Source organism: Syngnathoides biaculeatus, chromosome 13, assembly GCF_019802595.1.
Source record: "Syngnathoides biaculeatus isolate LvHL_M chromosome 13, ASM1980259v1, whole genome shotgun sequence".
In the NCBI taxonomy this organism is placed as follows: Eukaryota; Metazoa; Chordata; class Actinopteri; order Syngnathiformes; family Syngnathidae; genus Syngnathoides; species Syngnathoides biaculeatus.
The window spans coordinates 16,677,600-16,692,296 of record NC_084652.1 but is presented as its reverse complement, the minus strand read 5'-3'; the positions used below and the strand labels follow the sequence as shown (position 1 = coordinate 16,692,296).

The window sequence follows — 14,697 nt, the reverse complement described above, 5'->3', positions numbered from 1 at the left end:
CTCACTCATTTTTATACCCCCTCTACTATCTCAAGCTCAAAATGTCTGTCTGGAAATTACTTATTTTGACCAGGAAAGGGTTGGAAAATGTCCTACTGAATCCATTCTCTAAAAAAAAAATACACTACAGTCACTAATTTTTTTTATGGTAGTACTGAGTATTATACAGTTTTAGTCCTTAATTTCTTCAAATTTCGAAGTAATTTGCCTTTTTTCACTTAAATCAATTGCGTGTATTTTTTTTTATTGTCCCAGCAAACTTACCAAGTATTTATGGGTCTAGCAACGCTCCAAGAGCTACATCAATTAGCCTTGGTTTACTTAAGTTTGTACTTTGATTTTTTTTTAAAACACAAATTAAACAATCCTAAAATGTACTTTCAAGTTTTAATCAGACCTATATTTTTTTATATCATTGCTTCAAAATAAAGCGGATTTTTTTTTTTAATCTTACATTTAGAGCATTTTGTCTTTCATGACCCACAGAATATTGTACTCTGACCAAACCTACTTAATGAAAAAAAATTTTTTCACCAAAAGATCTTGTGAGTGGACATGCCATTGTGAGTTGTAGTTCGTTTTATGCTCTCACTTTGTTGAAAAACCTGACGTGATTGGTAAAAAAAAAAACATCAGTTTTGGATTCCTCACCCAAAAATTTAAAAGCTGCTCGCCGCCTCCCCCTTGTGGGATTTCCATGTTCTCCGTGTCTTCCTGGGTTTTCTCTGGGTACTCCGGTTTCCTCCCACATTAATTGAAGAGTCAAAATAGCCCATTTGTGTGAATGTGAGTGGTAATGGCTGTTTGTTTATACAGTATGTGCTCTGCGGTTGACTGGTAACCAGGGAGAGGCTCCAGCACGGTCATGAAACTCGTGAGGATAAGCGGTACAGAAAATGAATTAATTGATTAATTTGACTTCAGCGATAAGATGCGTGATACCTCTCCCATGCCTACTCATTGAAAAATGCAGATGATAAATATGTTAAGGGCAGTAAACAGTTGATTAGTAAATAAAACTGACCTAATGTTGACGACAAATTAAATAGTTTCTCATTTTTGCTGATAAAGTACTGTGGATATGAGATAAGTGTGAAAAGCTGAGTGCATGACATGAGGTAACAGGATGTGTTTTTTAACAGCAGGTTCGCATACGATCTATATCACCCATATTTGTGTGTGTGTGTGTGTGTGTGTGTGTGTGTGTGTGTGTGTATGTATGTGGGTGTACGTATCAGGTGTGAATTTAACATTGAGTATGCCGTCTACCAACATTCCCCCTTCTGTTGCCTGTTTTAGCTCAGAGCTGTTAGCCTAGCCGTCCAAAGGGAAGAACATTTTGTTTGTGTGTCACTGGGTTGGCTGAGATTCAGTCTGACCATATATGGATGTTGGACAAGCTGACTTTTTTTTCTGTTTATTGTTTTCCTGTTTTTGTTTCTACCAATACAAGGATGAAGCTACAAATTATGATTTAGTTCTGACCTCATATTGCTTTTGTTATGGATCATCACCATGGTGTTGCCAACGAGCAACCAGCTGATGCCAACATACTCCAAGATAGTGCGTCCTCCATATTTTGACATGTTGCCTTACCTTTCCTAAAATAGGACAGTGAGAATGTATTACCACTCCTTTAATTGCTCTCATGCAGTGTTGCCTTGAGATAAGTGATCAAACCTAGGAATTTATGTTGTCTGGTTGTTATATGTTTGGTTTGGAAATTTGAGAAAAACATGGCTACTGAACTCTTGTCACTTTACAAGTAGCAGAATGGCAGCTTGTGAAAATTCTCAAAAAGTAGGCTTCAATCTGTTTTTTGCCTCTCCCATTGAAGTTTACTGTCAAACTAAGAGAGCAAGAGTGGCATATAGTGTATTTAAAACAACCACCAATCTCTGTCTGTTTAGCTTCATCATAATAAACAATGCAAAACACCACAAACAGACTAACGAATAGCATCTATATGGTGGCGTTTTAAGGTGCTAGAATTTTTAACCCACCCACCTGTCTGTAACTTTTGACAAAGTCTGTTCTTTGTGACCTAACCTATGCAATCGTATTAAAAAAAACAAAAAACAAAAAATCTCTGATCAGAAGCTGGAGGAATGTCTGTTAAAATAACCTGTACATCTACTGTACATACTTGTGTATTTAATTGTTCAGAAAATACACATTTACAATAAAAGTATCTTTTTTTTTAATGTATTTATGCCTCTGAGGCATCATGAAAGACAGAACAAATTAATATTCTTCCATTAGATGACAGTAAGTACATACAGCAATTAATGTCTACTTTTTGTGACATTTGTTTTAGTGTGCTGTGAGATTTTTCAATTGTATAGTATGTGTCTTGGCTTCAAAAAGGTTGGAATATCATTTGTTCAACAGAACGGAAGAAGGTTTACGCACCACCACGAGCGTTAGCACTAGCTTGCGAGGCTACGTAACATTTTGTTGATGGCTTGCGAGGGGTATCGTATTCAAACTATGTGAACATACTTCAAGACTTACATCAACGTCCGAGCACTGGTGGCCACCAACTCGTTTTTTTTCCATTTGGATTCAGACATACTGCGCATGACTGCAATGCAGAGTAAATGTCTTTCTCAGAACTGATCACTGTCATTGATCAGATTGAAAATTATTATAGGCCGATCAGCAAAATAATGGCACTCATCACTCAATCCGATCAGGCTGATAAAATTAGTGTAAAGTCTACTTAAAACTCATCTTTATTCTTTGGTGTTTAACTCTGCTGAAGACTCACTACCTGTTTGTTTTTTTGTTTTATTTTTCTTAAAGTATTTTTATTTATTAAATTTGATTCTTGTTCATGTACAGCACTTTTTCTTGCTGTGGTTATTATAATGTGCTTTATCCATAAAGTTGAGTTCAGCAGATATTTGAACACTATGATGAAATAAAAATACAATCCTCTTTGAAAACTGGCAAATATTATAGCAGTTTGAGTCATGTACATTAGTTGTGGAACTCTTTGTTCTTGTCTTCGTAACTGTATTATACCTCGGCCAAGTCGCACACACGTGAAGGAATTGGAATTAATTATGAGCTACAAACGCTTTAATTCTTTAACATTCAATTAAAAATGTTATGTTTTATCTAATAAGTATTATAGTGAAGCATTTCTCATTGGAAAAACTCCATCACAAAGTTTTTTGGGGGGAGATGGGGATTGAATTCATGACATTTACATTCGTTTCAATAAGGAAAGATGACTTGAGATCTGGGTGTTTTGAGTTAAGAGCGTAATCACAAAACAAATTTAAATTGTATCTTAAAGCACCACTGTATATATGGTATTGGTCTTACAATTCTAATACTTGAAGCTGATATCCTGTAGATGTCGCAGTACTTTTGTCTAAACGAAACATTTTCTTGTTGTATTTCTCCCTTTTAGTGGAATGTCTCCCAATACATGTATTCATATATGCATGTGAAACTTTCAAATTTAATAGAATTAATTGATGTTTATGCTTTTGTCTCCAGATGGATCTGCGGCTAATTGTGCTTGCAGCCTTGTTAGCACTGTTGAGCTTCAGCCAAGCGCAACAAGGTAAGAGTCAAAGGGTACTCCGGAAACAAATTGTCACTGCAACATCCCCTTGATGGCATACAACATACAGAATAATAAACTCTGATTAACTGTTTGGCCAAATTCATCATTTTAAAGCTGTCATAGGAGCGTATTATTGTAAAACTTTACATGAGAGTGGAATATTTATGAACACAAATGCTTTCTCCAACGTTAATCACAGCTGCTTCTTACATATTTTTTTTTCTCGTTACTTTCAGAGGGAAGTGTATGCATCAAAGCCAACGCTCAGTCATGCGGTCAGTGTATCCAAGTGGCCGAGTCATGTGGATGGTGCACGGATGAGGTCAGTTGTTTGATTGATAGAATTGGGTCAGGACCCTAATGTGTCAGCATGAAAATATGCCTTGAGACACATTTAATTCATTCATTGACCACCATCTTAACTCCAAACATTTGTATCTCAAATCATCCTTCCCTACTGAAATGAATAACATTGTGCTGCTCCTTCTGTTGTGCACGCCTTGGCCAGCTGTGTACAGTGTAATACAGACATGTATCATATAAACCCTATTTCCAACAAGTTGGGATGATGTGTTAAAAAACAAAAAAAACAGAACACAGTGATTTGCAATGCATGTTCAACCTATACTTTATTGAATACTTTACAAAGACAAGATATTTCCTGTTCAATCTCATTCGCTGTTTTTAGCAAATAATCAGTTCACTTTGAATTTTACGGCTGCAACACGTTCCAAAAACGCTGGGACAGGGGTCATGTTTTGCACTGTTTCATCACCTTTTCTTTTCACATTCAATAAACGTTTGGTAACAGAGGACACTAATTGTTGAAGCTTTGTAGATGGAATCCTTTCCCAATCTTACTTGATGTACAATATTTGCGGAGCAACGGCTTGTAATATGAAAAAGTCCCAAGTTGGGTCACTTATCTCAAGGAACCACGGTATATGCAAATCCACTTGTTGTTCAACCAGAGCTGGGCGATACAGCCTTAAAATGGACATTTTCTACTCATTTTCATAAAAGTCACATTTCAGTTTTTACTGTTTTTCCCTTCACTTACAGAAAAAGTAAGCATCAGTGACCTTCAAAAGTTCAACCTTTTTTTTTGTTCTGTTTTTGCATCCCAAGAAAAATATATTTGAACACCAACTTTAGAGGTTTCTGTTAGTTCAGTCATAACATGGTAGTTTAAGCGCTGCGTCTTTGTACAAGGTCCATCTTGTGTCTGAGCAAGACAAATTTCAGCGCCTTTATATGTTCACGTCAGCCATGTAAAATGCAGAAAAATAATAGCATAAAAGTAGAACATAGACCTCCAACAAAGGCCAACAACCCTACTTTAAACTTACACCAAATCGTAGTCTTATTCTCAATCGTTGCATGTACCTGCATTTTGTCATTAATCATTTGTAGGAAATTATTCATGTACTTTTCTTCACTTGTTGGCAGTCAGAAATCCCACGGTTCTACTTCCTTATTGTGACACACTGTGTCTATTTTGACTCAAGTTTAATGACCAAATATGGATTCTTGTCCTTTAATATTCATGTTTTATCCATTCTCAGCTCCTGCATATGGCTGAATTTTTTGCACAAAATACTTAGCCAACAGAAAGTATCCACATCCCTTCAGTTTTTCCACATTTTGCTATGTTAGACTTTTTCTAAAGATAGTTTGAATATAGTTTTCTTTTTTAAAAAAAAAAATTCATAAAATATCCCATTATGACAATCTAAAAACATATTTTCAGACCATGTTAATGGATAAAAATGTAAACATTCAAACATAATGGATACATGATCATTCACACCCTGTGCTATGACACTCAAACTTAAGATGAGGTGTGTCAGATTTCCACTGATCATCCCTGAGATGCTTCTTCAGAGGCCCCGTAGCTCAGTGGTTAGAGCACTGGTTTGGAAAACCAGGGGTTGTGGGTTCATATCCCACTGGGGCCTCCACTCCCTGAGAAGGGTTGCGTCAGGAAGGGCATCCGGCGTAAAAATTGTGCCAAACATATATGTGTGTTCATCTGAGATGACACGCTGTGGCGACGCCGAAAGAAACTTCTTATCCCTGAGATGCTTCTTCAACATGGTGTCCACCTGTGGTATACTCAACTCTGCCCAAATTGATCCTGCTGGCCAGACAAAATTGCTGCATGGGCAATTGATATGCTTGATTTGGCTGGACTAAACTAACCAATTTTTTTTTCAACTAATAGAAGATAGTTTATTCTTTCTTTTGGTAATGCTGGTGTGAATAGCGAATCACAAATATGGTGGGGAATGCCGTATTACTCTTCTGATTGGCTGTAAAAAGTCACACGGTTCTACTGCCTAATAAGCAAGGTGTGGGTGGACTCCATTTTGACTTATGTTTACATGACCAAATACAGATTTTTTTTCCTATCCTTCTCAAAGAGCTAACACTTAAAATCTTTCCAAAAGTGTCCATGTCTATCCTGATCCTGGACAGATAAATGTTTAAGATGATGCCATGTTCTTTGGGTTGGTCAGGACTTCCTCGCCGTGGGTGAGTCAAAGTCTGCTCGCTGTGACGATATTGAGTCTCTGAAGACCAGGAAGTGCAACGTGGCCAAAATTGAGAACCCTCGCGGTAGCATTGTGATCAACAAGAACAAACCTGTCACTAACCGCAAGAAAGATGAGACGGACAAGCCCAAACCAGAGCAGATTACGCAGATCCAGCCTCAGAAACTCACTCTCACCCTCAGATCTGGTACACGCTCTTTAGAAATCTTGAATTGAAAAGGCATTTCCTCCATGCTGACTTTGTCGTAATTGGTCCCTCAGGTGAGCCACAGACTTTTGATCTGACGTTCAAGCGAGCTGAGGACTACCCCATAGACCTGTACTACTTGATGGACCTATCTTTCTCCATGAAGGATGATTTGGACAACGTCAAGAATCTTGGCACACAACTTATGAGGGAAATGCAGACCATCACCTCAGACTTTAGGATTGGTGAGGATGATGTATTTCCATAAACTACAAAGTTTTGGAGAACCATTGTGTGATTGGATCAGAGGGAGAATTCCCTACAGTTAGTTTCTGGGGTCATTTAACAGGGTTGAAAAAAAACCCTGCAAGTGGGTAGTGCTTTCGAGAGATCTAGCAACATACAATATGAGTGGCGAGGGAACATACAGTTCTGGATGGTACCTTTTAAACCCAGGAATTACAGCTACCAACAATGGAAGATTCCTGGAATTTCAAGTAGGAAATATGAGAGTCTGTAAAGGTACAAATTCAGCTTTAGTTCTAGGAACTAAAAATACCATCAATACTCTAATAGCCTGCTCTATGTGCTGGGACGCCACCGTGGCACAACGCTGAGTACACCAAAACGTTGCAGGGCCGGCAGGTGAGATGCAAATGTTTCTGACAAATTCACAATTTTCTTGACAAAATATCCAAAATGTTCCTTCCTTAGAGGTGATAACATTTGACCTCTCTGGAAGTACAAAAGGAACTAAATGTTTCAGAATTTTAGGCGGGAATATGTACCTTTTACAGTAGTTCCAGTACATATAATTAAAGGTTACTGGAATTTTATCTGAAAATGCTTATTTAGTTGTGGAACTCCCTGAACAAAAAATTATGTAAATTTAGGTGGAAATGGAACTTCAGTTCCAATAACCACAAACACCAAGACCTAAAGGTTGTCTCTCTTCCTGCAGGGTTCGGCTCATTCGTGGAAAAGACAGTGATGCCGTACATCAGCACCACTCCGGCGCGCTACAAGAACCCGTGCACAGGCAACCAGAACTGCACTAGCCCCTTCAGTTACAAGAATGTGCTGAAGCTGACCAACAAGGGTGACCAGTTCAATCGGCTGGTCAGCCAGCAGCAGATCTCAGGAAACCTGGATTCTCCCGAGGGAGGCTTTGACGCCATCATGCAGGTGGCTGTGTGCGAGGAACAGATCGGCTGGAGGAACGTCACCCGCCTCCTCGTCTTCTCCACGGATGCAGGATTCCACTTTGCAGGGGATGGAAAACTGGGTGGTATTGTGCTTCCCAATGATGGGAAATGTCACCTGGAGAACAACATGTACACCATGAGTCACTACTATGTAAGGCATCACTTTCATGGTATTACAGAAGTCAACTTTATTTTTCTATTTCTCTTAATATTTGAAATACAGCAAGACCTTAAATGATTAAAATAGCTCAAATAATTCAAATACAAAAAACGCTTCAAGTTAAATCTCTGGTTTGAATTTTCCCTGGGATCATTTGCTTAGCTAATTCAACCAACTCTTGCTCATTGACATCCATGTCACCAACTGGCCAGGCCCTGCCTTTAAAGGCATACACTTAAAAGTCACAGATACTACAGTGTAATGGGTGGATGGTGACCCCAAGTGGACGAAAATAATACCTACACCCCACCATGTCCATTTATCCATCCATCTACTCAGCAGGTTGTGCCTCAATAGATAGAGGAGGTTGTGCAATGACCGAAGGGTAACTGGTTCCAATTTCTGCTATGACTGTTCGCATGTTGAAGTGTCCTTGGGTGAGACACTGAACTGTAATTTGCTCCCATTGGGCAGCGATATGCATGGCAGCATTGGTCCATTGTTATATGAATCGGTGTGAGTGGATGAATGTGAGGCTTTTTAAAGTGTTTTGAACACTGTGATGGTATAGATAATACACTGTAAGTGTAGCTCTCTCACCATTTTACTAGTAGTTATCCAAGCTCAGGCTGCGGGTGCAGCAGCTGAAGCAAGGAAGCCCATACTACCGTTTCCCCAGTTTATTCATTTTGCTCTTCCGGAGGGATCCTATGGTGTTCCCAATTCAATTGAGAGACTTTTTGTCTCCATCTTGTCCTTGTTTGTCATCGGGGCCTCGTCCCAGTGGGACATTTCTGGAATACCTCACCAGGGAGGTGTCCAGGATACATCCGAATGAGTTGCCCCAGCGACTTAATCTGGTTCCTCTTGAGCAGCAGCAGCTTGACTGTGACCTCCTCCCAGATGATCGACTTCTCACCTGATCTCTAAGGAGAGTCCAGACACCCTGCAGAGGAAATGGATTTAAGTCATGATGATGATCTTATTTTGACTAGCTATTGGCTTTGAGACATGGCTAGCTGTGTGTCATCTTGAGAGTTTCTCATTTGGGTCGCAAATGACCAACATTGGAATGTATCAGTGGACTGAATAGGTTTGTGAAGAATTAATACTTTGCTGAGGTATAGACCTGATGGGAATTGCTGAGACCAACCTTTGCCATACCCTCTGCATGTTTACAATCTGCGGCGCACATTTCGCTGGCAGTTGCTGCGTCAAAGGTGGGCTTGACATCTGTGAATGCTATTTTAGTAGTGTTGTGACCACGAAAATAGTTTAACCACTGAAAAGATATTTAAGGTTGAATTAGTGACACCAGAGAGAAATGCAGTTAAACTAGTAGTGTTGGTAGTGCCCACCACTGCTTTTTTTTTTGTAAGTAGATTGTTACTTCCATGGCACACACCAGCGAGAGCTCTTGCACTTGTTTTAAGAGATGAAAACTGTAAAGCCTTGGGATATGCAGTCCAGAACCCCTAAAACCAATGCATCTAAGGATTCCTGACACATGTTGTATAGATTATGGCATCTGCTACTGTTACAGGGGTATCTGTTGCCTTCATTAATGGATATTCAATCACAACAGGGTATTGTTCCCAACACGAGTACCGAACCCAAGATACTTGAACTCCTTCAGGTCCTGCAGACCTTTGCAGCCAGCGTCTTCAACATGGCGGTCCTACCCCTCTGGGACACTCTTTACTCTGAAATCTGCAGTTTCCTATCACTGGATACTTTGAATTAAAACTAAAAATTCACCTGCTTCAAACTTTTTTAATTTTTTTTTTTTTTTTTTTAGGTTTAGTAGCCTTTGATCCCTGATTTGTCCATTCATTTTGTATAGAGCGGTTTATCTATTTTGTATGAAGCGGCTTGGTTCTATGAAAGGTGCTATATAAATAAATTAAGTTAAGTTAATTAAGTTATGTGGACTAGTGATTACAAGCAGTACAGAGAATGATGGGTGGTTAGATGGACTAACGTTTGGATATGCACATTTTTTTTTTTTTTTTTTTTTTTTTACACCGAGTTGGTACTTTTTTTTTTTTTTTCAAACAAATACGTGTAGACCTAGCATCGCCTGTATGCTAATCTTGTTTCTTGTTTATGTCAGGACTACCCCTCCATTGCCCATTTAGTGCAGAAACTTAGCGACCACAACATCCAGACTATCTTTGCCGTCACAGAGGAATTCCAACCAGTTTACAAGGTGCCAACTAACAGCAACATGTATCTTTGTTCCATTGAGTTATGCATTTACTTGTGGTAATTTACACAATCTTTATATATACAGGAGCTGAAAAATCTGATTCCCAAATCAGCTGTGGGAACACTGTCATCCAATTCCAGCAACGTCATCAAACTCATCATTGATGCTTACAATGTGAGTGCACAGAATAACTCTCGAGCAACACATTATTCCTATTCCATTTATTTGTGATATATTATCTTTGTGCAGTCATTGTCGTCCGAAGTCATTCTGGAAAATGGCAGGCTTCCGGAAGGCGTTTCCATCACATACAAGTCCATCTGTAAGAATGGTGTGGAAGGGACCGGTGAAAACGGCAGGAAGTGCTCCAACATCTCAATAGGAGATGAGGTTAGTGGGATATTATAGTGTTGTTATTCTGCACCAAAAAACTCTAAAATTAGTATTCCCCGGATTTTATGATCTCAAGAGATTCAACCAATTCCGACATATTCCAAAACTTCATACATTTCCAAGAATTCCACATTTTCATCCATAAAGAAACCGTATTTAAGTCATTGAGACATTCAACAAAAAAGTTCCCCATTCTAAATTTAATTCAGATTTAGAATATCTTGACAAGTAGTTTCCACATTCCAAGAATTCCCTAAATTCCTCACTTTTCAAACTTACCCATTTTTAAAATAAAATTTCCACATTTTTGAAGCAATAACAATAAAGCAGTTTTCATGTAGTGAAATGCAACTTTAAGTGCTTTACATTTTTAAAACCAATACCCTCCTGCCAGCCATACACACACACACACACACACACAACCCAGGTGATGAGAGGAGATGCAGTCTCATCAACCTGTTTGTAGCAAAAGCAGACGACAGACTGCAGCCACAGGACACCAAAATGCCATGAGTCCCAGTCCAGTGCCACAAAAGAAACCATATATGGTGACTGAGGACCCCTTCAGCAGTGTTGCTAAAGTTCATTTTCCACCTGAATTAGTTAGAACGTCACTATTCCAAAAATTAACTAGTTCAGTTCATATTTCTAAAGTTTGAACAAAGTTCAATGTTCTAAAAATGAAAGTAGTTCATAGTTCTTTTTAATCCTTTTCAACTCTATTTGCTGACTGGGTATTACCCTCAAAATGCTGGCATTTTCTGTCCCCATTATTTACACACATAGGTTGAAAATCTTTGCGGTATGCCATCCCCACCCCCAACACGCACACACGAATGCACACACACACACACACACACACACACACACACACACACACACATGTACAAACACTTTATCCACACAGTGCCTTATAGTTTTAAATTTATTTATCTATATTTAAAGTGGGCCTGTCATGAAATGGATGATTTTTGGTATATTATTAATGAAAAACCCACAGCCTATATGGTCCCATGTGTTTTTTCACCACAAAACATGATTTTGACGTACACGGCTTTTTGTAACTCCCGCCATGAAAATCCTCTCAGGGATTTGTTTTCGAGAAGAAGCAGGAAGTGACGTAAAGGACAACGGAAGTGGATCGGACGGGCATGCGGTTTGGCCGTGATCGTATCTCATCTGAATATGGCTCGAAACAATAGTGTAATATTGCCCTGAGGGGTTGAAACAATAGTGTAATATTGCCCCGGTAACTTCACTCGGTTGTGTTGTGTTGTCCGTTTCGAAAAGAACTTCAGTGTCAGAAGGGGTGTCGGAAAAATCCGAATATCTCTGTTGCTCGGCTTCCATAGTAGCAGGCACTGCGCGTTTTCAACGGCGGAAGTGACGATGACGTCAAGGACAGGGGACGCGACTAATATGGCGACCACTTGAATGTCGAGGGACACTCAATTGCGCAACTTTGCGCATGGATGACGCACGATCTGCTCACATCTATTTTTTCGTATAGACATTGAAGTGAATATTGTTATATGTATTTTTCATTACAATATCTATTTCAGAATGTTTATAGGGATGACAGTCCGACATTAAAATTAGTTCTACAGTAGAGCCCTCTCTTGTCAAAATAATAATCATCCTGTGCCGGATTTACGGGACCATGCCATAATGAATATATATATATATATATATTTATTACCCACAAAGTTGTCGTCTTTGTACCCGTGCAATTCATTTTTCACGACGAACCGGGTCTTTTGTAATTTTATGAATGATAAATCATCCTCTCGAGTGTTCGAGCAATATCCAGCAATGCAATAAGCCGGCATTTTGGCTAACACGAAGGAACAAAGAGCTACTTTCCTGCAGATAAAACTCAACAAACGACTCCGCTTGAGTCCGCTACTGCCCTGTACGTCACTTCCTGCTTCTTCTTGAAAACAAATCCCTCGAGAGGATTTTTGTTGTGGGAGTTACAAAAAGCCATACATGGACATGGGCATTACTGGTGCTTCCTTGGATGCAGATTCATCTTAAACAATGTGTGCGTGCTCATTTATTGAGACGCCGTGGAAACGAGATCTTTGGAACCTTTATTTAATAACTACATTTTGCGTTCTCTCGTGTTGTCTTTGACTAATATTTGTTTAATGATGGGAAATATTTAAGTGAAACAAACATGCCCCCCCCCAAAAAAAAAAGTAATCACTTTTCACACCACTGTTTGTGTGGTATATTTCAGTGCTTTCCAACTTTTATAGAGCCAAGGCACATATTTTACAATTGAAAAATCCCACGGCACACCAACAAAAGTAAATGTCACCAAAAATGGATAGATTAATTACTGTATGTACTTTCTGCCATCTAATAGAAGAGGATTTTTTGTTCTTTCCTCTCATTGTGCATCACAGGCATAAATAGATGAGTAAAGATACAGTATTTCTTGGAAATAAATGTTTTTTTTTAGCAATTACATGAAATTGGATAACTTCCCACGGCACACCTGTAGAGTGCTTACGGCACACTAATGTTCCCCAGCACACTGTTTGGGAATCACTGGGATATTTGATGCCCAGCGTTTGTGGTATATTTTGTGCATATGATTAATCAAAATACAATTGTGAATAATCTGATTTGCAAAAATTATCGATTGACAGCCATAAATATTTATTATTATTTTAACATTTTTGTTTAAGTTTCATTTTTGACGATGTTCTTGTGCTCCAAAGGTAACCTTCAAGATCTCCATAGAATCTCAGAAGTGTCCATCACATGGCAAGTCAGAGAGCATCAAGATCAAACCACTGGGCTTCACTGAGGAGGTGGAGGTTGTCCTCAACTTCATCTGCGAGTGTCAGTGCTCGGCACAGGGAGAGCCCAACAGCTTAAAGTGTGATGAAGGTCACGGCACCTTTGAGTGCGGTGCCTGCAAGTGAGTGATGACATTCTTTTTGGAGGTTGTCCTCATGTCAATTGGGGCTTTGTTTGGGTGATTACAGTAAACCCCTTTTTATCTTGGGCGATGCATTCCAGACCCACCGCAATACCTGAGAATCTGCAATACTGAGAGACCATACCAAAAAGTCATTTTTTTAAGTTTAACCCTTCCCACATGCTTTTGCCACACTTAAGTTAATTTAAACATCATTTTTAAAGTATTCCTTTGCACCACACTGTCTCGCTGTCAAAACATGAAAAAAAATATCATGTAACATCACTTTGGAGAACAAAGACTTGCTCCCACTTCCCGAAAGAGCCAAAGCAAGGTTACTTAAAGATGATTTGTCACACCCAGTTGTAATTTGCTGTGGTTATGATTAATAAGAGGATAAATATTTTATATTTAAACACCAAATGCTTAACTGACCCAAATATAATTTTGTCCAATGAAAGTTAGTTAGATTAATGGTAACATAAAATGCAAAATGCCAGAGACTGGCTAATGGAAAGCAACATGGATCTTACGGTAATTACTAACGTTCAAACACCTGCTAATTTAACACATTCGCACCCTCTTTTCCTTGCTCTTTATGATGCTGCATCTCTTCCAGTAGAGCTAAGTGCTGCGTGGCATATGGTGCCAAAACATGCTACTATTCTGAAATTGTGCAACTCTAAATTCAGACTTACCTGTATGCTATAAAACCCATAAAAACAATTGGTTAAAAATCAGCAATATCATGAACGCTGAATTGCGAAAGTGTGGGGAAGACTGTAGTACCACAGGTTGTATTTTGCTATTTTTAATAATGACTGCATAAGATTAAGTGATTGTTTTTTTTCCCTCAGGTGCAATGAGGGTCGCATTGGGCGTCTATGCGAGTGTAGCACGGATGAGGTTCGTACGGAGGATCTGGATGCCAACTGCCGCAAGGATAATGGCACAGACATCTGCAGCAACAACGGTGACTGCGTTTGTGGAACCTGTGAGTGTAAGAAAAGAGAGAACGCCGCTGAGATCTATAGTGGAAAGTACTGCGAGTGCGACAACTTCAACTGCGACCGCTCCAACAACAAGCTCTGCGGAGGTAGGCATGATGGCCATGACCTTCGGAGTCATGGAAATATTTAATTTTATCTGATCCCATCCATCCGTCTTCTAAGCTGCTTATCCTCACAAGAGTCGTGAGAGTCCTGGAGCCTGTTTTGCATTGGATGTCAGCATCGAGTTAGTGGACAATCGAAAGACAAAGTTGATTGTAAACTACAGTAATTCTCAAATTTTTTATGTAGTTTGACATCAAACATCAACTGGATGGGTCTGTCATTTAGCACGTATAACTCTTGCTTACAACTCTTCAAGAAACAGGTAGAGCGACAACTACAAATTTATAAATCAGGTCACTCATAATTCGAGGTACCACTCCATATATCTTTGTGTTGAGTTTTTTTTTTTTTTTTTTTTTAA

At 39.1% G+C, this 14,697-nt stretch overlaps 1 protein-coding gene and 1 non-coding gene across 2 annotated transcripts in view; both read left to right on the top strand.

The window, feature by feature from the left end:
- LOC133511229 (integrin beta-1-like) overlaps positions 1-14,697 on the top strand; it is a 28,203-nt gene that overhangs the window by 6,995 nt on the left and 6,511 nt on the right. The window contains exons 2-11 of the mRNA XM_061839961.1: positions 3,511-3,577; positions 3,817-3,902; positions 6,100-6,322; positions 6,397-6,567; positions 7,284-7,678; positions 9,801-9,896; positions 9,981-10,070; positions 10,146-10,286; positions 13,019-13,221; positions 14,079-14,317. Of these exons, the coding sequence (XP_061695945.1) occupies positions 3,511-3,577; positions 3,817-3,902; positions 6,100-6,322; positions 6,397-6,567; positions 7,284-7,678; positions 9,801-9,896; positions 9,981-10,070; positions 10,146-10,286; positions 13,019-13,221; positions 14,079-14,317 (1,711 nt within the window). The remainder of the gene's footprint in view (positions 1-3,510; positions 3,578-3,816; positions 3,903-6,099; positions 6,323-6,396; positions 6,568-7,283; positions 7,679-9,800; positions 9,897-9,980; positions 10,071-10,145; positions 10,287-13,018; positions 13,222-14,078; positions 14,318-14,697) is intronic.
- Positions 5,466-5,538, top strand: trnas-gga (transfer RNA serine (anticodon GGA)). Its single transcript has one exon. It is a non-coding gene; the product is annotated as a tRNA-Ser (tRNA).